At 47.6% G+C, this 16,925-nt stretch overlaps 1 protein-coding gene across 1 annotated transcript in view; it reads left to right on the forward strand.

Annotated features, from left to right (window-relative positions):
* Positions 1-12,021: 12,021 nt before the first annotated feature.
* The window catches only part of CHSY1 (chondroitin sulfate synthase 1), a 97,564-nt gene continuing 92,660 nt past the window's right edge, over positions 12,022-16,925 (forward strand). Inside the window, exon 1 of the mRNA XM_081838869.1 lies at positions 12,022-12,796. Coding sequence (XP_081694995.1) covers positions 12,480-12,796 — 317 coding nt within the window. The 5' untranslated portion in view covers positions 12,022-12,479. The remainder of the gene's footprint in view (positions 12,797-16,925) is intronic.

The following is a 16,925-nucleotide window of genomic DNA, read 5'->3' on the forward strand; positions in this document are numbered from 1 at the left end:
AGTTGGATGGTAACAGAATCATAGTGGAATACAGCTGGTGGCATGTTGCATCCCCACCCCCTCTGCTGCATGCTATTTTAAGGTTTTGGAAGGAAATAAATAATATACACTATGGGCAAAAAACCCCCGAAGTCACAAGAAGCCTTTGGCGCAGTGACAGCTCTATCCATCAGTGTCTTGCACTGCTTCTGATCTCATTTTGTTTTCAAAAGCAATGATTCCCCACAATGCACTCCAGCTGGGGGCAGTTCGAATGAAAAAGTCCAGGGCTTCGTTATGTATTTGTTTGCCTAGGGAAATGTAGGCACGTGTACAGCAAGCCCCATTTCTTTTCCTTCACCCCTTTCCTGTCCTCTCTTCATCCCCTCCGGCTGCCACCATTGTCAAGTAAAATAAGGCAGCTCTGACAGCTGGTTTGGTTTTTTTTCCTATGGGAAGGAGCCAGCGGGTCATGCGGCAATGCCCAGCCACTTCCTTCGTTGCATCAAAAACCACACTGGCTCCTGGCTTTTCCTGTCAGAAAATGCTTGTGATTTTAGGATGTCATCTTTCCCTGGAATCAGGAGAGGTTTTCTTCTTCTTCTTCTCTTTAATATTGATTTAGCCCCTGGTTTGAATTATACTGCCTTTTATATACGCAGATGCACTTGCCACATCACTCTCGCAGCTTGTGAGGAGAGAGGAAAACTTGCTCGGAGCTCTTTGACTCAGGAGGCTGGAAAATAATAATAATAAAAGTGTTCCTGTTCTTTTCCCGTTTGCTACAACCTTATCTGCCCCTCGTGGCAATACAAGGGTGTTCCTGGCAGTCTAAAGCCCTGGCTGCATCTGTTGGCTGAGGGTTTGCTACAGCATATTGACTTCTTCAGTTCATTGCTAACCTTTAGGTTCATTTGGATTTAGCTTCTACCCATTGTTTTCAGTTCTTTCCCACCAGTTGGAGGATCTCTAAGCTATTTCCACTGAAGTTCCTGGACTTTGGGGTTATAAAGGCAGTGATCTGGCTGGCCAGACTGTGAGCAAGTCAAGATACCAATTAAATGTCCCAGGTCCAATCCCCAGGTAGGGCTGGGAAAGCCTCCTGGTGTCTAAAATCCTGGAGAGCTCTTGGTGGTCAGTGTTGACAACACCGAGTGAGATTGAGCAATGGGTCTGACTCAGTATAAGGCAGCCTGTGTTCCTGTCTCCTTAATTGTAGTCCATCACATCCCTCAGGAACAGCAAACAGGAAGCTGTCCTGGTCCAGCAAAAATTTGGACGTGGTTTCTGCACAGAATAGTCGTACCTGCAAAAGAGGGAGAGGAGAGCACTATCATGGGAGCCTGGCAGTGTCCTTTTCACTGTTAAAATGTTGCTCAAGTTTCTCTGTTTTTAAAATACTCGCCAACCTTTTCTGCAAACCTAGCCGTCTGACTTGCACCATGCAGGCCTAGCTTCATTTCTGGGTGACGGCTTTCATTTTCGTTAATTTAAAAAAGCATTTTTTAAAAATAATTGGTTGGCTGTTCTCTTTCTGAGACTCAGGAACAAACGGGACCTTGTAGCTGGCAGGGAAAAGTGTGATGCTTGAATGGAAACTTTGGCCTCATATTCACAGAGAGGGCCAGCCCGGAGGCTGTACCACTTCGGACTGTAGGTGGGGAATGCTCCTCCGTATAATAAACTCTCTGCAAACAGAAATCTAGCCTGTCAGGGAGTAGAAATTCTAATCCTAGCTTGCTTCCTGATGTGCTGTTTTTCTTGCAGGGGGGAATGTTTTTGTATGGAGGGAGCATTCAATCAGGCAAATTGAGATGACTGAATATTTTGTTTCATCCACATTTTTAAAGCAAACTAACCTGATCCACACTCCCCAGACTAACACACAGATTAGAATGCAGTAATTCTTCAGTTTTCCCTGATTCAATTCTCAACCCAATAAATGTACCCAAACTGCATTATTTTAGGTAAAATGTGTATTTTTAGGGGGAAAGTGGACAAAATGCATATTTTAGAGGAGGTGTCCCCAAAATGCATTTTTTTTTGTGAAAAAAAAATATTGTACAAAAATAATGGGGGAAATTTTGTTTCAAAAAGTTGACCATAAAGATCAACGATAGAACCATACAGTAAGTGAGTACAGTGGTACCTCAGGTTAAGTACTTAATTCGTTCCGGAGGTCCGTTCTTAACCTGAAACTGTTCTTAACCTGAAGCACCACTTTAGCTAATAGGGCCTCCTGCTGCTGCCACGCCACCGGAGAACAATTTCTGTTCTCATCCTGAAGCAAAGTTCTTAACCTGAAGCACTATTTCTGGGTTAGCGGAGTCTGTAACCTGAAGCGTATGTAACCTGAAGCGTATGTAACCTGAGGTACGACTGTACACGTACCAGGAATGAAAAATGTTCTGTGGTCAAAAAAAGCCAGCAGACTGGTGTGGAAGTGAACATAAAGAAGAGCCTGGCTGCTGGAACAGGCCAATGGCCCATCTAGTTCAACATGCCGTTCTCACAGTGGCCAACCAGAGGCCTGTAGGAAGCCTGCAAGCAGGACTTGAGTACAGAAGCGCTCTCTCCACTTGCAGTTCTCAGAAACTTGTATTCAGAGATATATCTCCTCCAATACTGGAAGTAGTACACAGCTGTGATGGCCACCAATAGTCTTCTCCTCCATTTGCCTGTTCCTCTTTAAAGCCATCCAAGTTGGTGGCCACCACTGTCTCCTCTGGTTTTATGATGGTTTATTGATGTGCTGCTCAGGACTTCTGGTCGGCGCCAGCGTTTGATGGCGGTCCTAGCCTCGAGCTCCGAGGCAGGACTGCTCCGTAAGTTCGGGTCTTACCCGCTACGGCAAGCGGGGGACCCCTAAAATCACAGGCGCTGAAGCCTGTGAGCAAGGAGATTCGGTGGGCACCTTTGCGCCCCCCCGGCATCGTGAAAGAGCCTTTTTAAAGGCTCCGGAGCAGCATCGGGGTGAGCGCGGTGCTGAGGATCGCTACCCAGCTTACGGAGTGAAGCCGCGTCGCCATTAACGGAGAGCGCCGATTTCTTTCTGAAACTAACGATTGGCAACAACAATACCCGTGAGTAAGAACGCAAAATTAAAACGGGACTTAAAAATCCAGAAGATTTGGCTGAAAATGGGAAGGTAAAAATTAAGGAAGTCAGCCTCCCGGATCTGCATGATTAACGGAGCAATGAAAAGACCGAGCTGTGTTTAAATGGACTTTCTTTTTAACTTTTACTAGACCAGACATCGAAAGGATCTCCCCCCTGTAGTGCAGGGGAAGGGGGGGAGGAAACAGAATTAATTTAACCTGCAATAGAAAGGGATAAGGAATAAAAAACCTCTGCTGCCGACACTTCTGGTCAGGCTGCCGGAGCAGCGATCGCCTGAAAAAGGAACTGTCAAGTGAGCTGTCAAAGGACAGTGGTTATAAAATAAGACTTATTTGAAACATATTAACGGGACTTTGGTGGATTACAATTTTAACAGTAAAGTGCTACAAATTAAAGACTCTTAGTGGGACTTTTGCCTCTGGACTTTCTGTTTCTTTGTTGTGGGTGACTTTGGATGGTTACAATTTCCCCCTCTAGAGGGTTTTAGTTGCATTACGGTGTATCCAGCGGGACTTTCCACTTGCAACTTTCCTGTGTGAATGACCTTGAGTTATGAGCAACCCGCCAGAAGAGATTTCAACAAGAAGTAAAACAAAGCAGGCTCAAAAACAAGCTCAAAAAAGAGGCTCTTTATCAGGAGCAGCAGCTGCACAAGAAAAAATAACAGCAGCATCAATGGAGTCAATGACACAGGCTCTGCTCAAAATAAATCAGTCACTAGAAGTACTCACCAAGCAATCTGCAGAACTTACTAAACAGTCTACAGAGAACTCTAAGAACTCTAAGAAACTGACGGAGTTGACAACAAGATTAGACCTGAACACAACAACAATTTCATCTAACACAGATTCTATAAACCGTTTGGTTCAAGAGTCTACGGAAACAAGGAGAATAGCTGAGAGTGCTAGGTCTACTGCCGAAGAAACCAAAGGAAAGTTTGCGCCTATTGCAAAAAAAGTACATGAACATGATACAGCATTAGCCCTACTAGAACTGGAAAGGAAAAGCAAGAACCTGAAACTAAGACTGGTTCCAGAAGAGGAAGAGGACAAGCTTGGGGAATTCCTCACAGATAAATTTCAAGATTTTTGGAATGATGAGCTAGATGGAGAAGAAGATGAATTTGTGATAACCTCAGCCTTTCGGATTGGCAGGAAGCAAGGGAAGAAGCCAAGAGATTGTTTAATTACCCTGGGATCAAAGGAACAAAGAGACAAAATACTGAACCTACATTTCCAGAAGGCCTTGGTCATTAAAAATTCTCAGATCCAGATTTTCAAGGATATTCCTAAATATTTTTTGGAGGTTAGATCTCAATTTAAAGAATTAGTTGATCTACTTAAACAGAATAATATCCCATTCAGGTGGGAATTTCCACAAGGGCTGTCCTTTAACTTTAAAGGGAAGAAAATTAAAATAAAATCAAACCAGGATAAAGAACTCTTTTTGGAAAGAAATCAAGAGGATCTTCAGAAAGGAACTGTTAGTGAGGGGGAAGTGTAATGAATGTGAAGGAACTTTTTATCACCTTTGGTGGACCTGCCCAAAGATTAAGGCCTACTGGGAAATGATCTATAACGAAATTAAGAAAATCCTTAAGTGGACATTTGTAAAGAAACCGGAGGCTTTTCTCCTGGGCATGGTCGGCCAATTGGTACCAAAGAAAGATAGGACCTTTTTTATGTATGCAACAACAGCAGCAAGAATCCTTTTGGCGAAGTATTGGAAGACTAAAGAATTACCTACTCTGGAAGAATGGCAGACCAAGGTGACTGAATTTATGGGACTGGCAGAGATGACCGGCAGAATCCGTGACCAGAGGAAAGAGACAGTGGAGGAGGACTGGAAAAAATTTAAAATCTATCTTAAAAATTGTTGTAAAATTTCGGAATGTTAAGATGTCAAGGGATTGGATACAAAGAATTACAGCTATAAATCGAAATTTATAAAATAGAATTTTTTTTTTTTTTTAAAGAGAATTAAATATAAAAATGGGATGAAGAATTGCTAAAAATTTTAAAATATGGATGCAGTGAAGGGGAGGTTCGGGGAAGTCGTGTTATGTTTATTTGTTTTTTGTTTATGTTGTAAAATCAATAAAAATTATTTAAAAAAAAAAAAAATATTGATGTGCTGCTCAAAGTCCTGTCCTGAATCTTCCATCGTTCAGCCTCATTGAATGACCACAAGTTGAGGACACAAGAGAGGAAGAAAAACTTGCCTCCGATTTCTCTACTCCAATGACGCCATTAATAACTGTTGCTGCTTGCTCGCCATTTATCTAAACTAGAAGTCCCAATATATGTATTTTTGATGGATGGACTTACAAATGAACATATGTGAAAGTAATACAGAGTGGAGACACGACTGCTCCATCTATCTTCTGCCCCACCCTCTGTCTGAAGCTCAGCCTAGACATAGGTTTACCAACTCGGGGAAAAATATAGGCCTTAAGAGACTGTTGTTTGGAACATAATCTGGTGTCTGACTCAATACGACCTGGACACTGCTGTCCGTGCCATTATAAAATCTCTACCTACCAGCCTACCAACCAATTAGACGAAGGAAGCTGCCCCATCACTCAGCATTCATTTTAGGAAGGTTTTGTAAGTCTTTGCCATACTATTCTAGGGCACGTCTTGTGCCACACGTCCTCATGGAAAAGTTGCATCTTAGCCCAATGCCTATTTTAAAGAGATGTTTTGCCATTTTGGCCTTGTGAGGGTTTTTTTCAGGGAGGATTTGAGCTCTCTTTTATAACAGCACTCTGTTGGTCTCCTTCGGCAGAAAGAAAGTTGCCTGAACATTAAAACACTACAACTAAAAAAAAAATGTATTATATTATATTATATTATATTATATTAATTATATTATATTATATTATATTATATTATATTATATTATATTATATTATATTATATTATATTATATTATATTATATTATATTATATTATATTATATTATATTATATTATATTATTATTATAATATAGCTTTGAGTGTTCCAAGTGCTTCCTGTGTAGTATCTTAGTCCTTACAACAACTCTGTAATGCAGGCCAGTTACAACTCTGTAAGGTGGGGTGGAATTGAGGCTGAGAGATAACAACCTGCCTAAGGCAACAGAGTGAGTTGGCTATATTTGGTGACCAGGTGAGTATTGCATTCAAGCACCGCAGCCTGAATTTCCAGTATTGAACTAGAAGCCACCGCTGGCTGTAATTCCCTGTGGGTGGGCAGAGGGGCTCTGTGGCTCTTCCTTTGCATCTGCTTAGTGTCAGAGTTTTATTCTCCAATCTGTCCACCCATTCATCAATATGGCACCTTCATGGGGGTGCCATTCATTCGGGGGAAACAGTGCAGGAGAAAAGGGTTAAACACCTTCACCCCTGAACATCAGACCTCTCTTGTGCACCTCACCCTTGTAGCTGCTTTAATCTTTTTTTTTATGTGGGAAATTCTGTTCCTAAATTTCCTGGGGGGTCTCACATCTAGTTTAGCACAAAGCCCATTGCTCTGCGCCTGTTTTCTAGCTTGGGACCTCTCCTAAAATGCAAATCATTTATACTAAATAGTGATTTTAGTTCTCCAAGTACCAGTTCTTTTACAGGCAAAACTGTATGACCCATGCAAAATAGAATGGTAGCAGCAGGGCTGTGGGAACCTTGGGGTTTGCAGAAGTACAATGAATAATTTTTTGAGAGGGGAATTTTAGGGGTTAACTAAGGTCCTAATGCTGCCAAAACTGTATCAGCCATGCAGAATAGGAAGACAGCAGTAGGCTCAGGGAGATCTTGAGTTTTTCAGAAGTACAATAAGTTTCTAAATGGAAAATACTTAAGGGGGGGTACCCCTCTGTCCCCCAACCCCATAACCCAATGAGATCAGAACATATAGTACTTAGTAGACAACTGACTGACTGTTAGGGGGTGGGAACAGACTACTGGGAAGGGGGCAGCAGAATGCAGTGGACTGCCTGGAAGCAAACTACACTGCAAAATTTAGATGCAGCTCTCACTCCTCTTTCCTATTTTTAATAACAACAAGGAAATAATAGACTCTTTGACCATGTTGCAAGGGGGAAATAAAAATAAACATAGATTGGAAAGCCCTGTGGGAGACTGAGACTGCTTTGCTTGAACGTAGAAGTTGAGTCACATTATATAACAAAGTTGGATTTCAGTGGATTTTACATCACATCTCCAAGAGAGAGGCTGCTCTAGACAGCAACTTGGAAATGAAGCTGGAATGACAATGGTGTGCTTGTGTGTGTGTGTGTGTGTGTGAGAGAGAGAGAGAGAGAGAGAGAGTGAGTTGTGGATCTGTTCAAAGGACAGGAAGACAGGCTACTGTTTTGAACAATCTTCTCTTTGCTGGGGTACACTGGTTGTGTGATTTTCCTTGAGCTAAACAATTGAAAGATGGCAAGGGAGGCAAGGTGCCCTCCTTGACAGCGGACAGCCCTCTAGCCATCTTTTATTCCAATTACTTTTTAAGCTTTCTTTCAGGGTTTCACAAACTGCTCTACATTCAGAAAATACCCAAGTGATGTACAGAGATAGAATATGAAACACAATGCAGGTCATAAAACAATACTAAAACATAAAAACCAACAAGAATTTAAGAACTACAGAACTACAGGGGGGGAAAAGCATTTGAAGAGCTGTTCTGGGCCAAGTCTAATTTGAAAATGAAATGAAGAACTGTAGGAAGGGAGGTGAGCAGAGGCCTTGAAATTGCCCGGGTTAGAAAGGTTAGAAATGCCTGGGGAGTGGATTGAGCAACATTCAACACAGGCCACCTGACCATTGTTTTCTTTTTCGTCGTCTTCTCCTTCTTCCCTGCTTCTGAGTACCACCAACTGGTCTTCAGAGGTATACTGCCTTCAGCAGTAGTTGTAGAACAGTGTCATCATGGCAAGTAACCATCAACATGCATTCTCCTTGAATGTAAGCAATTTTCTTTTGAAGCCATCTGGGTTGGTGGCCCTCACTACCTCTTGTGGGAGTTGGACAAGATAAACTAGATGGGCCTTTGGCCTAATCCAGCAGAGCTCTTAGCAACTCCACATGTTTTCTTCTTTATTGTCTAGGTCAGCCTTTCTCAACCTTGGGTCCCCAGATGTTTTTGGCCTACAACTCCCATCATCCCTGACCACTGGTCCTGTGAGCTAGGGATCATGGGAGTTGTAGGCCAAAAAAATATGGGGACCCAAAGTTGAGAACCACTGGTCTAGATCATGGGTAGGCAAACTAAGGCCCGGGGGCCGGATCTGGCCCAATCGCCTTCTAAATCCGGCCTGTGGATGGTCTGGGAACCAGCGTTTTTTTACAGTAGTAGAATGTGTCCTTTTATTTAAAATGCATCTCTGGGTTATTTGTGGGGCCTGCCTGGTGTTTTTACATGAGTAGAATGTGTGCTTTTATTTAAAATGCATCTCTGGGTTATTTGTGGGGCATAGGAATTCGTTCATTTTTATTTTCCAAAATATAGTCCTGCCCCCCCACAAGGTCTGAGGGACAGTAGACTGGCCCTCTGCTGAAAAAGTTTGCTGACCCCTGGTCTAGGTAGCTGCTTAGTCAATCAGAATGCTCTACTATCCACCTATCTTGAATAAGCTTCAATGTTGAAAGTCCATTTGCCATGATTGCTGAGGCTGATGGTAGTTGTCATTCAGAAAGATCTGGAAGCCTAACCCTGCTGTAATCCAAGACAGCTTTGTGAGGGGAAGGGAGGCCTATCAGAGGCTCGGGCTGCTGTACCCTATGCCCTTCTTTTGACCCACATTGACCATTGGTTGCTGACCAGGAACATAAGAACATTATCATTCCTCCACATTGTAAACTTCAGATAAGAGTACTCCACTGATAAAATACTCAAACAGACCACTGGCTGCGTTTCAATGCCTTGGGTTCAGGTTGGGCTCACACACAAGTCGATTCAAGGAGTGGGAGAAATAAAATTGGCCACCTCAGAGCATTCGTGGAAGCTGCTGCCTTATGGTCGTACATTTTGTTCTGGAGTTCCAATCTCCAAGTGGAAAATATATGAGTTGAGTAATAAAGTAATAAAGAGGCCGCCTGTATCATCTGCAGTGTTTATACGAACATACAGTATGCAGCTGCTTTATCCTGAGTCATCCATCTAGAGCTCAGAACTGTCTTACTCCAATTAGCAGCAGCTCTACAAGGTCTCAATGGAATTCCCAGTTTTGATCTCTCAGATCCTTTTAATGGGAGATAGTGGTGAATCTGGGATATTTGGCATGCAGTGCCTGGACTCTTTATCTTAGAATTGTGGCCTCCACATAACTTTTCCCATTGAAATGCTTGCAGCCAGTGTACCAGTCTTCCCTTAATTACATGCAACCCTTAAATTAGAGGTGGGCCACATTTCCTTCAGAGCAATCTTCCAGGGGCAGTCCAATGGGTAGATCACTGCCAGTTTATTTATAGTGGGAGTAGATCTCTTAGAAGATCAGTCCCAAGCAGTCTTTTGGAAGTTGGACACCCCTGGCCTAGCTGATGTGAAGCAGGTCTGATGAAGGGATTTAGCCTAGGGAGAGGCTGTGCATGGCCTGCATTTGGCCTTCAGCTCCCTGCTTTAAATTGCCATGCATATGTATTATGTCCTCAGGTATTGGAACCAGGATACAAAAGACAGCCCTGAGAAGACCTGCTCATTTTGGGGCCACATTGAGGCTCATTAATCTACAAAGTCTGAAGCCAACTGTCCCTCTTTTGGGTGGGCCCGCAGACACAGAACGTACCAGCCCCATCATAAGGCACAGTGAGGCAGCTGCCTCTGACAGCAGATGCTGAGAGGTGGCAAGGAGTTGACAGAGCCCTGTGCCTCCTAGGTTTGCTACCCTCAGGTGCAGCGAAGGGTTCCATCTTGTTGCCAGCATTGAAGTGAGATTCAACAGCCAGTCTCATTGGCTGTTGTACATGGAATGAGGAGGATTCTTGGGGGAAGCCATGACTATTAAAAGTGGTATGATAGCGCTTTAAAGGCATAGCGCAGATGGGGCCCTAAGCATACACTGGATCACTGATTAACTTAGAAATACAGCCCACTGAAATCAATGGCATTTCGAACCAGTTAGCTCCTAGCATCTGAAAAAGGACCAGGTAAGTCTCTGGCTATTTGCCACACTTAAGGTCAAGTGAAAAGAACCTCCATGTCCAGATGCAGTCTATCTCTGTATATGCACCAGATGGGGCCACCAGGAGCTAGAATGCAGGACTGGTTCTGGCTTCCTCACTTTTACTCACAGCAAGGGATAATCACTTCCAAGAAGAATCTGGCAGGGAATCTTTGGGTGAATATTTCTGGGGCTCCCTCTCCAGCTCTTTAGGATGACAGTTCCCATCAGGTGATGTCCAAAACAGCTGGAAAGGTGGCCCCAAACTGGCAAGGGCTGGGCTGGAGATGGCCACAAATTTGGATTGCTTTAAAAGAGGATTGGGAACTTCCATGAAGAATGGCTACAAATGGCTACTAGGGACGGCGACTACTGTTCTGCCTCCACAGTGGAAGGCAGTAATGCTTCTGAATGCCAGTGTGCTCTTGTGCCCGGGGCCTGCCTGCACCTGGTCAGCCACCATGAGGCTGGACTAGGTGGGCCGTCCGCCTGATGCAGCAAGCTCTCTTTATAAATACAGGGTGAGTCTTTTAAAAGATGCCCAGTGGAACATGTGTACTCTGCATCCACGGGGCCTCTTTTAAAGGACTCACCCTGTATTATTTATTATTATTTATTGAATTTCTATACCGCCCTATACCCGGAGGTCTCAGGGCGGTTCACGGTACAAAATCAAAATATAAAACCACAAAATATATAATAAAAATAACAACAACCCCCTTTACGCGGCAGAACTTTTGTTCTTAGGGGCTAGGAACTTGCGCGCGTTCTTATTTGCCAGGCTGGGCCTCTGGCCGGGCGAGGCGAGTCGTCATTCAAAAAATCTCGATTTCGAGCCTCCCTCCCGCTTCCCATTTCCCCTTTCCTTCCTCCCCGCCGGCCTTCCCTCTCCGGGGCCCCCCGGCTTCCCTGCCAGCAGCCTCCCTCCTCCCTCGGCCTGCCAAGTGCGGGAGAGACCCCCTTTCTCCTCGGAGCCCGCCGCTGGCGAAGAGCGAGCGAGCGAGCGGGAGAGGCCGAGGGTTGCGTCCGGGACGCGCTGCGCTGCGGCCGGGCTCCGTGCGCCCCGAACGGCGGCCGGGCCGTCTGGCTGGCAGGCGGAGAGGCGGCGGCCAGGGGCTGGCTCGCCTCCGCCTCCCCGCCCCGCCCTCTTTTCCCCCCGCCCCGGCGCGCCATGGCGAATTGAGCTGTGTGGGGATGCGCGGGCAGTATCCCCGGGCCGGGCAGGAGCGGCGGCGGCGGCGGCGGCGGCAGGAGGAGCAGCAGCCGCGGAAGCAGCAGCAGCAGCAGCAGCAGCAGGGCCAGGCGGAGCCCGCGGGCGCCCGGCGAGCAGGCGGCGGCCCCGGGCTGCGTCCAGGCGGCGAGCCACGGCAGCACTAGCGGCCGCAAAGGAGGCGGAGGGAGAGGAGGAAGAAGCGGCGGAGGCGGAGGCGTCCGAACAAAGCGCGCTTCCCCGGCACAGCAGCACAGCCGCCGCCGGAGGAGGCGGAGCGGGAGGCTCCCCCATGGCCGCGGCGCTCTCGGAGACGCTGAGCTTCCCTTCGCCGCCGGGGCAGCCCAGCCGGGCCGGCTAGGAGCAGGAGGAGCAGGAGGAGGAGGAGGAGGAAGGGCCGGGGGCGCGGGGCGCTCCTGGGCCGGAGCGAGGAGGTGGGGGTGTCCCAGCTGGAGTTGCGGGAAGGAGGCGGCCAGGAAAGAGAAGGGGCGGCAGAGAGATAAAGAGAGGGCTGCTCTTTTTTGAGGGGGGGGGGCGTCCTAAGCAAGAAAGGGGGGGCGCAAGGCGGCGCTTTTCTTTTTCCTTTTTGCAGGCAGCCCATTAAGCAAGGCGCGGTGGGGGGGAGGAAACGCGCTGGAGTTGGGAAGAGTGCTTAGGTCTCCTTTGGGGAGGGGGAGTGGTCAGTTAGGTTGTGGGGCGGCGGAATCCTGCTCAGTTTGTGGGGTTTGGGAAGAAGGGGTGCAGAAAAGCTCAGAACTGAGGTAGGTGGCAGAGGACTGGGATATCTGGGGAGGACAGGAAGAGGGAGGCCTCAGAAGGCAGAGAGGGGTACAGGAAACCCCCCTTTCGGATTCCAGAGCTCAGACCTACCCCCCCTCCACGCACTACTCTTGGGGTGCTTCCTGTTTTGGGGGAAGCTCTAGTGGCCAAGGGACAGAAAGAGAAGGTGCCCTGTTCTGGAGATCTGAAATTGAGGGGTGTGTGTGTCTGTTTTGGGGGGCCCTGGTGTGCTGAGGCAGGGGGTGGGGAATGGCTGGCAGAAGCCGCCGCTCCTGGCTCAGCGTGTTGCTAGGTCTGGTGCTGGGCTTCATCCTGGCTTCCCGGCTCATCCTCCCTCGAGCCTCGGAGCTGAAGAGAGCAGGACAGCACCGGCGGAAGGCTAGCCTGGAAGGGTGCCGGACAAAGGCCAGTGGGGGGCTGCTGCACCGAGACTCCCGGGGGGCCTTGCTGTGGCATCAGGACCCTGCCGAGCACCAAGGCGAGATCCTGCCTGCCAAGAACTTCCTCTTTGTGGGGGTCATGACGGCTCAGAAATACCTGCAGAACCGAGCGGTAGCGGCTTACAGGTGAGGACCTCCATTCTTTTCTCCCACCCATCCACCTTCTGAACCGCAGACTTAATTTACCCTCTGTTGTGTGGCTAGGAAGGCTTCTAACACCCATTTGTGGGACAGGACATGGCTCATTGCTGCTTCGCCTGCTTTGCGTTCAGAGGGTCTCAGAGTGGCATCTCCAGGTAGGGCTGGGAGAGGCCTCTGCCCTGGAGAGTCACTGAGAGAGTACTGAGCTGGATAGGCCAGTGATCTAAAGCAGCTTCCCATTTCAGTCAACTTTTTATTCAGGACAATGAGGACTAGAACCTTAGATTGTTAGGAAGAACTGTGGTTCAGTGGTAAGGCATGCAGAAGGTCTGGGGTTCAGTCCCCTGAACCTCTAGGCAGGACTGGCAGAGGCCCCAGTTTGAAATCGTGGAGAGCCACTGCCAGTCCCCGTAGACAGCCTTGTGCTAAATGAACCCAGTGGTCTGACTCATAAGGCAGTTCCCTGTCTTCCTAGCTTTTACCTTGCAATTAACTGCTATCCTGCGTCTCTCTTCCATGCCCAGCGATGCATGTGGCAAGGCCTGTCTCATTGACACCCCATCACCTTCCTCCCACTCTGCACAACCACATGGTGCATGTTACACGGGTCTCTCTTTCCACTGTGCATGGGAGATGGGGAGAGAACCCTCTCACCTGTCTTCCTCTTCCAGGAATTCATTCCCAGGGTTTTCTTTTGCCTGTTCCTTGCTCTTTAGGGATGTGAGAGCCACTCCTCTCTGGCGGCCCTCTCTCACAAGAGAACAATCCCTGGCATAGGGAACGCGGCTTGTAAGTTCTGCCAGTTAGCTTCCTTGGCATGATAATTCTGTATGTGAAAACGCATGACACACCCTCCCTTGGTTTTGGTGGAGGTGGTTTGGAGATCTCTGGAGCGGAGGGGAGAGAGACTGAGACCAGCTTGCTTCCTTTGTATATGTGCTGCTAGCTTCCCATCTGTTAAGAAGATAAAGGCTTGCATTAGAGAGGAAGGGAATCTTGTTTTATTTCCCCTCCTCCCTCCCCATAAGCATCTCAAACCTGCTTCATAATTCCAGGAGGGGGGGTGTCTTGCTGAATACCTGCTGGCTTCTCTTAAGCACTGACAGATGGGCACTGGGATTGACCAGGGAGGCCTTGCCTGTGTCCTGATGGGCAGCCAATCTTTATAACAGCTTTGTGTGCCTGCTGTTGTGATCAAAATCCCCCAAGAGGGCATCTCATCTCTATCTCATTTCTAAAGCTTCCTGCTCGGTGACTTGAAGAAGGATCCTGCTGGACAGTAACGGGGGTTTATCCTATAAGACAGGTGGGGTGAAATATTTGCCCTGCATCTGTTTAAGGAAGGAAACCAAAACAGCTTAATTTGACCAAACGATTGAAACCCGAGTTTTGACTCTGCTCTTCCCCCATGGCTGCAGGCAGTGATGCTTCTGAATGCCAGTTCAGCAGGGTGGTGGGGTCAGTCCTCTTGCCCTTTGGTCCTGCTTGTGGGTTTCCCATTGGGGCATCTGGTTGGCCACTGTGAGAACAGGATACTGGGCTCAATGATCCACTGGCCTGATCCGGCAGGCTCTTATGTCCTTAGTTGCTAACACACAACCACATGCAAATAATTTCAGATATAGACCACCCAGAGTCTTTAGGCCAAGCACTTTCTGGCCCATATGAATTCACATTTTGATGTTCTTTGAATGAACACAGGCAGCTGCCTTACACAGAGTCAGCTACACTGGCTAGCTCAGTGTTGCTTGCATTGGCAGGCAGCCGCTCTACAGGGTTTCTGCAGGACATGGTGGGGATTGAACCAGGGACCTTCTGCATCAAAAGCAGGTGCTCTACCTTCCTTGCAGTTTCTTGTTTCTTCGGTCTGAGACTCTTCCTCTGCTTGTTGCAGACACCGCAAGAATTACTAAATCAAGTTGCTTAGGTAGGAAGTGATGCAATTGGGTAGACACAGAACAGCCTGTTGGCAATGGTGGACTTCCCAGCTTAATGGCTTCTCTGCAAGGGGAAAAGAAAAGGAATTGCCAGGAGTGCAATGCATTCTGCAGGTTGAATATCCCCTTCTCTATAATGCAAGTGGGCAGTCTGTGGCCCTACAGATTAAGACTCCAGCTCATCACCCCAGCCAACATGGACCATGAGGAAGAGGCCAGTGGCCTGTCTGGTCCAGTATCCTGTTCTCACAGTGACCAGTCAGATGCTTGCAGGAGCACATTAGCACTCTTTCTTCCTGTGGTTTCCAGCAAGTGGCATTCAGAAGCACTGCAGCCTCCACTTGCCGAGGCAAAGCATAGCCTTCATGTCTAGTAGCCATTGCTAGCCTTGTTCTATCACTAAGGCATCCAAGTTGGAAGGCATTGCAGCCCTCTGTGGAAGTGAGTTCCATAGTTTAGCCATGCATTGGATGATGGGAGATGTAGTCCGATGGCACCTGGACAATCACAGGTTCCCCACCTCTGCTCTGCAAACTACAAACGTTTGCTTGGAAGGGGCAAATCCAGTTTCCCAGGTGCGTGTAAATAGCCGTTTGCTTTGTTTTACATTAGCCAAAGGACTATTAGATTTGATCAAGTGTGTGGCAGGAACGCGGGAGGAGAGAGTTCAAGTCCTTTCTTCAACCCCTAAAGCAGACAAGCTGGCCTGACTTCAATTCCTGCAACAGTGTTCTGAGAGCCAGGTAGTAAATGTCTGCCTTTATGAAAGGCATAGCACGTGAAGAGCATATATGCATCATATCCTCTTGAGGTGCAAGCTATCAGATGTTAGGCCATCCAGTGTTAGTGGTGGGCAGGTTTAGCCCTCAAACCCAATCAATGCTTGCAAATGTAACGCCTTTTGGACTTGGGAATGCAATGCTTCCGGGGAAGGTCTGCAGCTCAGTTGTAGAACATCTGCTTTGCATGCAAGAAGGTCCAAGGTTCAATCTTTAGCATCTCCTGGTAGGGCTGGGGAACGCTTCCTGCTTGGAACCCTGGAGAGTACTGAGCTGGATGGACCAATGGTCTGACTCCATACAAGTCAGCTACCAATGTTCTGGTGCTTCTCCATATGATAGAAGAGAAAGGGGGCAGTCAGGAATCTGGGGGGGGGGGGGATAAAGGTAAAGGGACCCCTGACCATTAGGTCCAGTCGTGACTGACTCTGGGGTTGCGGCGCTCATCTCACTTTATTGGCTGAGGGAACCGGCGTACAGCTTCCAGGTCATGTGGCCAGCATGACCAAGCCGCTTCTGGCGAACCAGAGCACCACACGGAAACGCTGTTTACCTTCCCGCTGGAGTGGTACCTATTTATCTACTTGCACTTTGACGTGCTTTCGAACTGCTAGGTTGGCAGGAGCAGGGACTGAGCAACGGGGGGGATTCGAACCACCAACCTTCTGATCGGCAAGTCCTAGGCTCTGTGGTTTAACCCACAGCGCCACCTGCGTCCCCTTGGGGGAGATAGACAATAGCTAAATCTCTTCCCTGCACCTTGAGACCCAAAAGCATTAAGAACCAAGCCTGCCCTGGCCGAGTGCATAGTCAAGCTTTTTATACCTACTGCCCACTAATGCATCTTTCTTGATGGTAAAATTTCCTTACCGCCCACCAGTGCTCGATGGAAGGAGGATTCCGCTTGTGCCGTAGAACCCCCTACCACCCACCTAGAATCCTGAAATGCTCACTAGTGGGTAGTAGGGACCAGGTTGACAACTCCTGGTATAGTGGGACGTTAGGAGAAAGTGACAGGATATTGCAGGCTCTTTAGGTGGATTTCTTTTCACAACAGGGGGGCTGACCTTCTGCACTCAGCTATACTTAGGCTGCATCCATTGCACACATTTAAAACACTTGTTATACTGCTTTAACAGTCATGGCTTCCTCCAATGCATTCTGGGAACCGCAGTTTGCTAAGGGGGCTGAGAGTTGTTAGGAGGCCCTTATTCCCTTCACGGAGTTGCAATTCCCAGGGAATTAACAACCAATCCCTCTTCCCAGGGAACACTGGAAATTGTAGGGGAGTTCTTAAAGGGGAATAGAGTTCAAACAATGCTCAGCACCTTTAAGAAACTGCAGCTCCTAGAATTATTTGAGGGAAGACATGACTGCTAAAGTGGTACTATAGTACTT

This window comes from Podarcis erhardii (genome assembly GCF_964252035.2).
Source record: "Podarcis erhardii genome assembly, chromosome: 14".
Taxonomy (NCBI): Eukaryota; Metazoa; Chordata; class Lepidosauria; order Squamata; family Lacertidae; genus Podarcis; species Podarcis erhardii.